The 13,080-nt window shown below is 41.2% G+C and overlaps 1 protein-coding gene across 4 annotated transcripts in view; it reads left to right on the forward strand.

Moving 5' to 3' along the window:
* The window catches only part of cabin1 (calcineurin binding protein 1), a 563,877-nt gene that overhangs the window by 512,478 nt on the left and 38,319 nt on the right, over positions 1–13,080 (forward strand). For all 4 annotated transcript variants that reach the window (XM_059983285.1, XM_059983287.1, XM_059983286.1 and 1 more), the window contains one exon: positions 2,811–3,099. In XM_059983285.1, coding sequence (XP_059839268.1) covers positions 2,811–3,099 — 289 coding nt within the window. The remainder of the gene's footprint in view (positions 1–2,810; positions 3,100–13,080) is intronic.

Raw genomic sequence — 13,080 nt, forward strand, 5'->3', positions numbered from 1 at the left:
CCTGGAATAGAGAGCATGTTTTTATGAGAATAGGCTGAGTGAGCTAGGGCTTTTCTTTTTGGAGTGAAAGAGGATGAGAGGCATCTTGATAAAGGTATACAAGATGATAAGAGACATAGATCAAGTGGTAAGCCAGAGATTTTTTCCCAGGGTGAATGGCCAATACGATGGGGCATAATTTTAAGGTGATTGGAGGAAAGTATAGAGGGGCTGTCAGAGGTACGTTCTTTACAAAGAGAATGGTGGGTTTGTGGAATGTGCTGCCAGGGGTGATGGTAAAGGCAGATATATCAGGGACATTTAAGAAACTCTTTGATAGGCATGTGGATGATTTAGAAAAATAATGAAGGGCCATGTGGGTGGGAAGGTCTGAAGGATCTGTGCTGTGCTGTAGTGTTCTATGTTTTATAATTTTTGTTTTCATTCATCTTGTAAATGGGCCTCCATGTAAGGCCCATTTCCCACTACACCTTTCCTATTCAATTACAGGTCCACAATCCCTTATCCAAAATTCTGAAATCCAAAAAGCTCTGAAAACTAAAGTTTTTTTCGCCAACAGCTGACGTCACTCAGCTGTGATGTGGCAGCACTAGCAGAGGCCACCAGACGTCAGTTGTGGTTCAGCGCTCGTAATGGTTGCATGTGCATTTGCTGTCTGCTGATATTTTGTGTTCACTGTTGACTTTGTGTTTAATTTCACTGTGAAAATGTCAAAAAGAGCTGCAGATACCCCTATGGGTAACAATGAGAAAAAGAGAAGGAAGCATCTATCATTATTAATAACGCAGAAAGTGGATTTATTGCAGAAGCTTGATCGTGGTGTGTCTGTGCGGTGTCTTACTGAAGATTATGGTGTCGGAGCTAATATTGTATATGATTTAAAGAAACAGAAAGAAAAGTTACTGAAGATTTATAGTAATAGTGACGTTGTACATTTATTCCAATAAGTCATTTACCGTGTGTTTGATTAGGTTTGTTTGAAGCTGTATATTTTTATGTTTTATTGAATGTTTTTGTTGGGAATAAAATATTTTTCTGGTCATTATTCCCTAAACAATACAGTATAACAACTATTTACATAGCATTTACATTGTATTAGGTATTGTAAGTAATCTAGAGATGATTTAAAGTGTACGGGAGGATGTGTGTAGGTCTGGAGCTCCACTGAGTCCTAAAGTCCACCCACATTGGGACAGGTCAAATAAGGGACTTGAGCATACGTATTTTTTGGTATCCACGGGGGTTCCTGGAACCAATAAGGAAGGATTTTGAAATCTGAAAAATTCTGAATTCCGAAATGCAACTGGCCCTAAGAATTTCAGATAAGGGATTGTGGACCTGTACTGACAAATATCCTTTAAATGTCATAATTCCATCATTCCATTCCTCATTCCAGATATTTCCAGATATTCAAAACTCTCAATTTGAAAAACATACCCCTCAGATCTCTTCTGAATTTCTACCTTCTCATCTACTTCTCGACTCCCCTGCTCTGGGGAAAAGGCTTTGACTAGATAACCTCTATGTGTTTCTCATAATGTTATAAACATTTAAGGTGAACCTCCGCAGTCTCGTATATTCCAATGAGAATAAACTTAATCTATTCTTTAACTGCAGTCCTGCAAAACAGGCAACCTCCTGGTGAATTTCTTCCGCAATATGCTATGCTATCACATCCTTCAGTGTACACAGTACTCTAAATCAGTTTGTCCTATGTTTGGTACAACTGCAACACCTCTTATCCTCAATGACGACAAGAATATCAAATTCCTTTTTCACTATCCTTTGTACCTCAGTTGCCATTTAGACCATAAAAGCGGAATTAGGCCTTTTGGCCTATCAAGTCTGCTTCACCATTCAATCATGACTGATCCTTTTCTCCTCCCCTCAGCACACTCCCAAGCCTTCATTCTCCCTTTTGATGCCATGTCCAATCAAGAACCTATGAAGCTCTGCCTTAAATACATCCAAAGACCTGGCCTCCATTACACCCAAAGATCTCTCTCTGTACTTCAACCATTTACTCTACATCTCCTCACAGAATCTGACCTCCCGAAGTGCATTGCCTTAACACTTGTCTGGATTGTTCTATCTGTCACCTCCCCACCCAACCTTCTATTATGTGTATTTAGACAACTTCCCTCATGATCTATAACTCCACTATTTTTTGTGTCATTTGCAAGCATACTGATCAGACCACCTATAATCTCATCCAGAGTATTAAAGCTTATTACTAACAGCAAAGCACCAAGCACTGATCCTTGCAGTATATCACTTGTTAATGATTCCAGGTCCTGCTAACTCGTACTCCTTTCTCTCTCCCCCTCCCTCACCTTCTTTTTCTGGCTTCTACTCCTTTCCTTTCCAGTCTTGAGGAAGAGCCTTGCCTGGAATGTCAACTCCTTATTCCCCTCCGCCTGGCCTGCTGAATACCTTCAGCATTTAGTGTGTATTGCTAAAAATCTCCCGCATCTGCAGAGTCTCTTCTGCTTACTACTACTCTCTGCTGTCTATCACTAAACCACTTTGGATCCAGTTTGCCATCATGCCTCAGCTCTTATACAATTTAGTCTCCGTTGGGAACCCCTGCTTTCATCTTATCACAGATAGTTCCTTTGTTCTCTCCACTCTTCTCTGTCACTTAAAACTTGTTTTCTAACATCCACAGTTTTGATGAAAACTCTTGAAATGTTAACTGTTTCTCTCTCCAGTTGTATGAACTGATGAATCTGTCATCTTATCCTCTAGGTGTATAATATATTTTGAATTTTGCGATAAAATAAGTTAAATTTCATTCAACTTTCTTGCAGTCTGGAGAGACGCCAACCACGCCAAAATATTCCAAGGACTGTAAGGAAAGCTTCTTCCCTTCTACATCCAGCACCATATCCCCATCTGCTCCCACTTTGACGACGCCCAGCACAGTGGTGTCTGAGAATGTCAGGCCAGCTGATTTGCAACCTAAAATGAGGTTAAGCCACATGGTCCAAGGAGAAACACGAGATGCTGAGGCCACACCACTGCCAACAGGGCGGGACACCGAACCCCAAACTACAGCTCCAACAGAGATACATTCCAGTACGGCGTATCTCACTCAAGGTAAATCCTACAGCAGCTTGCAAGTTTCACAATGAGCTTTAAGGAAAAATGTACATAGCCTAAGAGATGGGGCCTTTGAGAAGGATCATGTGACGAGTGAAAAGGTGGAAGATCTGCGAAGGCTAGTTCAGAATCTAGGGAGGAAGGGGGGCGGATGGACAATGCAAGACAATAAAATAATTAAAATAATGGGGGATTTTGAGAAGTTTTTAGAGCTGGAGGAGACTACGGAGATAGGAAATGAAAAAACCCAGATAATTAAATTGCAGATCAAAGATCGATTTTACTCACTATATACATTTACATGTATTAGAGATTTGCTATGGTGCATTGGTCAAGGTGTGACATTCAACAAAAACCAACATTCAACAATTGTAAAGAATTATGTAAAAATAAAGTTGTATGGAATAAAATGTGCATAACTATTAGTATACGTTTGCAATGTAATCAGCATTATAAAAAGTGATTTAAAGTATTTACAGTGCAGCACAGAGGTGGGGTGGGGGGCTAACTATGTGTTGTAAATTAGAGCTAATATTGAGTGGCAAAAGTAAGTGTAGAGGGCTAACAAGGATTATTTGGAGACTCGAAATTGCCAATGATGGAACCTGGAGCAGGAGGCAATGGAACTCAGCAGGTCGCATAGCGTCTGTGGGAGGAAAGAAATTGTGGGTGTTTCAGATTGAAACAGTGTTTTAGGATTGGTTTTTTATTGAGCTGGTATGCAACAACAGTAGTGAGATGGTTGCAAAGAGTGCTCTTTTTGTACCCAGTAACATTACTTCTCATTCAGAAAGAGAACAGAGGATTTTCTTCCAATTTCTTTTCAAGCATCCCAGATGTTGACAATGCTTCCATTACTTTTCCTCTGGGTGAATGCCAGTGGCTTAATTAACAATCAAAACTGCAAATCCTAACTACAAGGAAATAAGGCTCAATTTTCCATTATCTCAATAACCCTTAACTTTACTTTTAACTCAGAACCCTCGTTTCTTTCAATTTATTTCACATGTTAATGAATGTGAAATCTTTTAGAGTTTTTGAATGCAATTGGTTTTATTACTTACATCCTTAGAACATAGAACATAGACAACCAACAGCACAATACAGTCCCCTCAGCCCCTAAAGCTGTGCCGAACATGTCCTTAACTTAGAAATTACCTTAGCCCTCTATTTACCCAATTCTGGATCCACAAAGCAAGGTCCCCATGGATCTCATGCCTCCTTGCTTTCTCAGTAAACCTTGCATGGGGTACCTTATCAAATGCCCTGCTGAAATCCATAGACACTGTATCTACTGCTCTACCTTCATCAATGTGTTCAGTCACATACTCAAAAAATTCAATCAGGCTCGTAAGGCACAACCTGCCTTTGATGAAGCCATGCTGACTATTCCTAATCATATTATGCTTCTCCAAATGTTCATAAATCCTGCATTTCAGGGTCTTCGCCATCAACTTACCAATCACTGAAGTAAGACTCACTGGTCTATAATTTCCTGGGCTATCTCTACTCCCTTTCTTGAATAAGGGAACCATATCTGCAACGCTTCAATACTCTGGAACCTCTCTCGTCCCCATTGATCATCGCCAGAGGCTCAGCAATCTCCTCCCTCACCTCCCACAGTAGCCTGGGGTACATCTCATCTGGTCCCAGTGACTTATTCAACTTGATGCTTTCCAAAAGCTTCAGCACATCCTCTTTCTTAATGTCTATATGCTCAAGCTTTTCAACTCACTGCAAGTCATCCCTGCAATCGCCAAGATCCTTTTCAGTAGTGAATACTGAAGCAAAGTACTCATTAAGTACCTCTGCTATCTCCTCCGGTTCCATACACACTTTTCCACTGTCACATTTGATAGGTCCTATTCTTTCATGTCTTATTCTCTTGCTCTTCACATATCTGTAGAATGTCTTGGGGTCTTTCTTAATCCAGCTCGCCAAGGCTTTCTCATTGCCCCTTCCTAATTTCATTCTTAAGCTCCTTCCTGCCAGCCTTATAATCTTCTAGATCTCTATCATTACCTAGTTTCTTTTTAACCTTTCATAGATTTTTAAAAGCCTTTGTACACCACTGTTTCTGTACCCTACCATCCTTTCCCTGTCTCATTAGAATGTACCTGTGCAGAACACCACACAAATATCCCCTGAACATTTGCTACATTTCTGCCGTACATTTCCCCGAGAACATCTGTTCCCAGTTAATGCTTCCAAGTTCCTGCCTGATAGCTTCATATTTCCCCTTACTCCAATTAATTGCTTTCCTAACTTGTCTGTTCCTATTCCTCTCCAACACTATGGTAAAGGAGATAGAATTGTGATCAGTATCTCAAATGCTCTCCTACTGAGAAACCTGACACCTGATCAGGTTCATTTCACAATACCAGATCAAGTACAGCCTCTCCTCTTGTAGTCTTATTGTATCAGGAAACCTTCCTGAACACACCTAGCAAACTCCACCCCATTTAAACCTCAATATTGGAGAAATTAAAATCTCCCACAATAACAACCCTGTTATTATTATACCTTCAAGAATCTGTCTCCCTATCTGCTCCTCAATGTCCCTGTTTCTATTGGGTGGTCTATAAAAAAACACCCAGTAGAGTTATTGACCCTTTCCTGTTCCTAACTTCCGCCCATAGTGACTCGATAAACAATCTCTCCATGACCTCCTCCTTTTCTGCAGCTGTGACACTATCTCTGATCAGCAGTGCCATGCCCCACATCTTTTGCCTCCCTCACTGTCCTTTCTGAAATATCTCAAGCTTGGTTCTTGAAGTAACCATTCCTGCCCCTGAGCCATCCAAGTCTCTGTAATGGCCACAGCATCATAGCTCTAAGTACTGATCTATGCTCTCTCATCTGCTTTGATCATGATGCTTCTCTCATTAAAGTAGACACGCCTCAAACCATCAGTCTGAATGCATCCCTTCTCTATCACCTGCCTATCCTCCCTCTCACACTGTCTCCAAGCTTTCTCTATTTGTGAGCCAACTGTGTCTTCCTCTGTGTCTTCAGCTCATTTCCCACCCTCACAGCAATTCTAGTTTAAACTCTCCCCAACAGCCTTAGCAAACCTCCCTGCCAGGATATTGGTCCCCCTGGGATTCAAGTGCACCCTGTCCTTTTTGTACAGGTCATGCCTGTCCCAAAAGAGGTCCCAATGATCCAGAAATCCGAATCCCTGCCCCCTGATCCAATCCCTAAGCTACACATTTATCCTCCACCTCACTCTATTCCTATCCTCACTGTCGCATTGCACAGGCAGTAATTCCAAGATGAGGTCCTGCTTCTCAACTTACTTCCTAACTCCCTGTAGTCTGTTTTTAGAGCCTCCTGCCTTTTCCTACCTATGTCAATGGTACCAATATTTTCCATGACTTCTGGCTGTCTTCCTTCCCACTTCAGGATATTGTGGACGCATTCAGAAACATTCTGGACCCTGGCACCTGGGAGGCAAACTACCAGCCGTGTTTCTTTCCTGCATCCACAGGATCGTCTGTCTGACCCCCTAACTATAGAGTCCCCTATTACTGCTGCCTTCTTCTTTTCCTTACCCTTCTGAACCACAGGTCCAGACTCTGTGCCAGAGACACAGCCACTGTTACTTCCCCCAGGTAGACTGTTTCTTCCCCACCCCCCCCCCCCACCAGCAGTACTCAAACAGGAGTATGTATTGTTAAGGGGGCAGACACAGGGGTATCCTTTAGTATCTGACTCTTGCCCTTCCCTCTCCTGACTGTTACCCACTTATCTGTCTCCCGAGGCCCTGGTGTGACTACTTGAAGATGTCCTGGATACTACGGAGGCTAGTGCCCATGATGGGGCTGACTAGGTTTACAAGTCTCTGCAGCTCATTTCAATCCTATGCAGTAGCCCCCACCCCTTACATATCAGATAGTGATGAAGCCAGTTAGAATGCTCTCAACAGTCCATCTGTAGAAATTTGCGAGTGACTTTGGTAACATACCAAATCTCCTCAAACTCCGAATGAAGTATAGCCACTGTTGAGCCTTTTTTGTAGGTGCATCAATATGTTGAGCCCAGGATAAATCCTCAGGGATATTGACACCCAGGAACTTGAAATTGCTTACTCTTTCCACTTCTGATCTCCTCTATGAGGACTGGTTTGTGTTCCTTATCTTACCCTTTATGAAGTCCACAATCAGTTCTTTTAATTTTACTGACATTGAGTGCAAAGTTGCCAACCATCCAAAGTTTTACCAACCATGACTGTGTCATCAGCAAATTTATGGATGGCATTTGAGCTATGCCTAGCCACACAGTCATGGGTGTAAAGAGAGTAAAGCAGTGGCTTATGCACACATCCCTGAGGTTGTCAGTGAGGTGGAGATGTTATTACCAATTTGCACAGACTGTGGCCTTCCAGTTAGGATGTCAAGGATCCAGTTGCAGAGGGAGCTACAGAGGCCCAGGTTTTGGAGCTGTCTGATCAGAACTACAGGAATGATTTAGTGAAACGCTGAGCTGGAAATGTAGCTGGAATGTAATTCCAGGGAAGGTAGGACCTGTTCCAGCGGGACGGTTTACATCTGAACTGGAGGGGGAAAAATATTCTTGCAGGTAAGTTTGCTAGAGAGGCTCCAGTGGATTTAAACTAGATATGAGGGGGAAGGGAACCAGAGTGTAGGAACAGATGTATTGGAGAAGGAAGAAAAAGAAGACTGTAAAGTTATTTGTACTGTTAGAGATAAACAGAGAAGAAGAGGTGGAGAATTTCTTAAATGCATTTATTTTAATGCTAGGAGCATTGTAAGAAAGGTGGATGAGCTTAGAGCATGGATTGATACCTGGAAATATGATGTAGTAGATGTTAGTGAAATATGGTTGCAGGAGGGGTGTGATTGGCAACTAAATGTTCCTGGATTTCATTGCTTCAGGTGTGATAGAATCGGAGAGACAAGAGGGGGAGGTGTTGCGTTGCTTGTCAGAGAAAATATTACAGCGGTGCTCTGGCAGGATAGATTAGAGGGCTCGTCTAGGGAGGCTATTTGGGTGGAATTGAGGAATGGGAAAGGTGTAGTAACACTCAAAGGGGTGTATTATAGACCACCTAATGGGGAGTGAGAATTGGAGGAGCAAATTTGCAAGGAGACAGCAGATATTTGTAGTAAGCACAGGTTTGTGATTGTGGGAGATTTTATTTTTCCACACATAGACTGGGAAGCCCATACTGTAAAAGGGATGGATGGTTTGGAGTTTGTAAAATGTGTGCAGGATAGTTTTTTGCAGCAATACATAGAGGTACTGACTAGAGAAGGGGCAATGTTGGATCTTCTGTTAGAGAATGAAATAGGTCAGGTGATGCAGGTATGTGTTGGGGAGCACTTCGGGTCCAGTGATCACAATGCCATTAGTTTCAATATAATTATGGAGAAGCATAGAACTGGACCCAGGGTTGAGATTTTTGATTGGAGAAAGGCTAACTTTGAGGAGATGTGAAAGGATTTAGAAGGAGTGGATTGGGACAATTTATTTTATGGGAAGGGTGTAATGGAGAAATGGAGGTCATTTAAAGGTAAAATTTTGAGGGTACAGAATCTTCATGTTCCTGTTAGGTTGAAAGGAAAGGTTAAAAGTTTGAGAGAGCCATGGTTTTCAAGTGATATTGGAAACTTGGTTAAGAAAAAGAGAGAGATCTACAATAAATATAGACAGCATGGAGTAAATGAGGTGCTCGAGGAATATAAAGAATGTAAGAAGAATCTTAAGAAAGAAATTAAAAAAGCTAAAAGAAGATATGAGGTTGCTTTGGCAAGTGAGGTGAAAATAAATCCAAAGGGTTTCTACAGTTATATTAATAGCAAAAGGATAGCGAGGGATAAAATTGGTCCCTTAGAGAGTCAGAGTGGAGAGCTATGTGTGGAGCTGAAAGAGATGGGGGAGATTTTGAACAATTTCTTTTCTTCGGTATTCACCAAGGAGAAGGATATTGAATTGTGCAAAGTTAGGGGAACAAGTAGGGAAGTTATGGAAACTATGACGATTAAAGAGGAGGAAGTACTGGCGCTTATAAGGAATATAAAAGTGGATAAATCTCCGGATCCTGACAGGATATTCCCGAGGGCCTTGAGGGAAGTTAGTGTGGAAATAGCAGAGGCTCTGACAGAAATATTTCAAATGTCATTAGAAACGGGGATGGTGCCGGAGGATTGGTGTATTGCTCATGTGGTTCCATTGTTTAAAAAGGATTCTAAGTGTAAGCCTAGCAATTATAGGCCTGTTAGTTTGACATCAGTGGTGGGTCATTAATGGAAAGTATTCTTAGAGATAGTATATATAATTATCTGGATAGACAAGGTCTGATTAGGAACAGTCAACATGGATTTGTGCATGGAAGGTCAATTCAATCTTATTGAATTTTTTGAAGAGGTTACGAGGAAAGTTGACGAGGGTAAGGCAGTGGATGTTGTCTGTATGGACTTTAGTAAGGCCTTTGACAAGGTTCCGCACAGAAGGTTAGTTAGGAAGATTCATTCGTTAGGTATTAATATTGAAGTAGTAAAATGGATTCAACAGTGGCTGGATGGGAGATGCCAGAGAGTAGTGGTGGATAACCGTTTATCAAGTTGGAGGCCGGTGACTAGTGGTGTGCCTCAGGGATCTGTACTGGGTCCAATGTTGTTTGTCATATACATTAATGATCTGGATGATGGGGTGGTAAATTGGATTAGTAAGTATGCAAATGATACTAAGGTAGGTGGCGTTGTTGATAATGAAGTAGGATTTCAAAGCTTGCAGAGAGATTTAGGCCAGTTAGAAGAGTGGGCTGAAAGATGGCAGATGGAGTTTAATGCTGAGAAGTGTGAGGTGCTACATTTTGGTAGGAATAATCTAAATAGGACATACACGGTAAATGGTAGGGCATTGAAGAATGCAGTAGAACAGAGTGATCTAGGAATAATGGTGCATAGTTCCCTAAAGGTGGAATCTCATGTGGATAGGATGGTGAAGAAAGCTTTTGGTATGTTGGCCTTTATAAATTGGAGCATTGAGTATAGGAGTTGGGATGTAATGTTAAAATTGTACAAGGCATTGGTGAGGCCACATTTGGAGTACTGTGTACAGTTCTGGTCACCGAATTATAGGAAAGATGTCAACAAAATAGAGAGACTACAGAGAAGATTTACTAGAATGTTACCTGGGTTTCAGCACCTAAGTTACAGGGAAAAGTTGAACAAGTTAGGTCTTTATTCTTTGGAGCATAGAAGGTTGAGGGGGGACTTGATAGAGGTATTTAAAATTATGAGGGGGATAGTAAGAGTTGACGTCGATAGGCTTTTTCCATCGAGAGTAGGGGAGATTCAAACAAGAGGACATGAGTTAAGTGTTAGGGAGCAGAAGTTTAAGGGTAACACGAGGGGGAATTTCTTTACTCAGAGAGTGGTAGCTATGTGGAATGAGCTTCCAGTAGAAGTGGTACAAAAAAGCTGGATGAACTCAGCAGGTCGGGCAGCATCCATTGAAAGAAACAGTCAACGTTTCGGGTCGAGGCCTTTTGTCAGGTCTCATTTATATACCATTTACCACATTAGTTGCAGTGTTGCAGCTGATGCCTCATCTTTTTAGGTGTGTCCAGTACTGCTCACAGCATCTGTATTATACTGCACATTTGAAAGAAGAGCACCTCCAGTAATGATCTACGGATTATTGCAGATATCCAGTGAGTTAAAAAGCAGAATTGAATGTCAAGTTGAAAAGATGATTCCTTAGCACTTGGATGGGTTCTGTGGGCAATAGGAAACAAATGGGATCAGTCTCAATGGGGCCATCTATTATCAGTTCCAGAAGGGCTTACTGATTTTATCATCTACCCCACCAACTTTTCCTTTCTGCCATCCTTCCCAAAATGTCAAAAACCATGGAAGATTTAGTTTCCAGCCGAGGTCAACCTGCAGCTACATCTCTCTAATGGTTATAGGATAATATTAATTTGCATATGTACCATAGGTATTTAATTAAAGAGCCATAAGACCATATGACATAAGAGCAGAATTAGGCCACTTGGCCCATCAGATCTGTTCCGCCATTTGATCATGTTTGATTTATTATCCCTATCAACCCCATTCTCTTGCCTTCTCCCCATAACCTTTCTAATCAAGAACCTATCAACCTCTGCTTTAAATGACTTGGCCCCCACAGCTGTCCATGGCAATGAATTCCACAGATTCATCACCTCTGGCTGGCTGAAGAAATTCTTCCTCATTTCTGTTATAAAGGGTTGTTCTTGTATACATTTTAATAGTCTGCATGAGGTTATGAAATTTTGCAATCACAGAAATCCTGTGATGTCTATTTTCCATAACACCTGCCGTCCCTTCCTGTCACACGCTGGGTATCATTACTATTTCATTACCTGTGTGGTTTGTTCATCCTTTCATTTTTGCTTTCTAAATTTCCCCTCAGCTGAACCCCTCCCCCATGACTCCGCTACCCCATAGAACTATTAAAGCTTGCCTAGGCAGATAAATAATTCAGTTTCTAAGGCTGAAGTCCCAACCTGTTTCAAGTGAGATGTCACCCAAGGCAACTGCTCCCTCTTTCACCAGCTCTGGTTTTGCTTTATTTTAAAATGCAAACACAGTCTCTGTTTCCCCAGTTAATTAAGTGTTTAATATGGTATGTTACAATCCAGACCTTTGTCATAGCATGTTGCTGCAGCAGGTTGAGTTGTTTTCTGATGGTTGTATGTTGTTAGGCAGAGGTTACTTTTAGCGGTGTCTGGAAGTATGATCTGGAGAGATCTTTTGTTTCAATTACATGTTGAAGCTATGTTAGTGGGAAGCTATTACAGGTTGAGATGTTCCAGAGTTTGGAGTTCAATTCTGGTGCTGTTCTGTGAGGAGACTCTTTACGTCGTCCCCAGGGAATGAGTGAGTTTTCCCTTGGTGTTCTGGTTTCCTCCCACAAGTCCAAAGACGTATTGTGCAGGTTAATTGTCCTGTGATTAGGTTAGGCTTAATCGAGGTTGTGGGGTTGCTAGGGAGGTGTGGCATGAAGCTCTCACTCCGCGCTGCATCACTAAATAAATGTTCCAGTGTGGGCTGGGATGCATTTTGAAAATTGCTTTCCATTAGCAGAAACCTGAATTATTTATTTTAAAAACTTTTCCTTCTTAAGAAATTATTTTTTTAAATTATCTTCACTAAAACTGTCAATAAAAAGCATGACGATTACAAACAAATAGCATGTTTGAGAGGATAATCAACTGGGTTAGATTCATTACAGCTTTTGTATACTGCTTGGGAACAATCTGATCAGTGAGACATGACTATGAAAGGCTGTAGACCAGGCCTGAATCTGCATCTCTCCAATCCACTCTGTTGCTGACTCCTTTTACTCTTCTTATTTTCCAAAGAACAGTTCAACTCCTTTATAAAAATCACAGTCATGCAATCATACAGCATGAATGCAGACCCTTCAGCCCATCATATCCATCAAAATATCAATCTACACCAACTCTATTTACCAGCACTCATACAAACTCAAGAAAACTGAGTGGCTGTAGGCCATTCCGCCCCTTGAGTCCTCCCTACCATTCAAAGTGATTAAGATTGATATGACCTAGGCCTCATCTCTTTGCCAAGTTCCCATTAGTTCTTAATTCCCTAATCTTTTGAAAAATCTATCTACTTCCTCTTTCAATACCCTGGTCATTCAGCTTCCACAATTCTCCAGAGAATTTCAGAGCTTTTCATGTTCTCTTCAAGTGTGATTTCATGTGTTATTCGGTTTTAAATAACCATTGTCCTTTGTTCAAGATTCTCCCCCTTGTGAAAGTATCTCAGTATCAACTCTATCATACCCTTTATATTTTAATAAAATCACTTTTTATATGGAACTAATTTCTTTATCCATATAATAGTTCTGTCACCCCAGAAATTGGTCTAATTTCAATGTCAGTTACCTCCACTGTCACTATATACTCTCCTAAATAATGACTACAAAATTATACCCAGT

Source organism: Hypanus sabinus, chromosome 10 (assembly GCF_030144855.1).
Source record: "Hypanus sabinus isolate sHypSab1 chromosome 10, sHypSab1.hap1, whole genome shotgun sequence".
NCBI classification, from domain to species: Eukaryota; Metazoa; Chordata; class Chondrichthyes; order Myliobatiformes; family Dasyatidae; genus Hypanus; species Hypanus sabinus.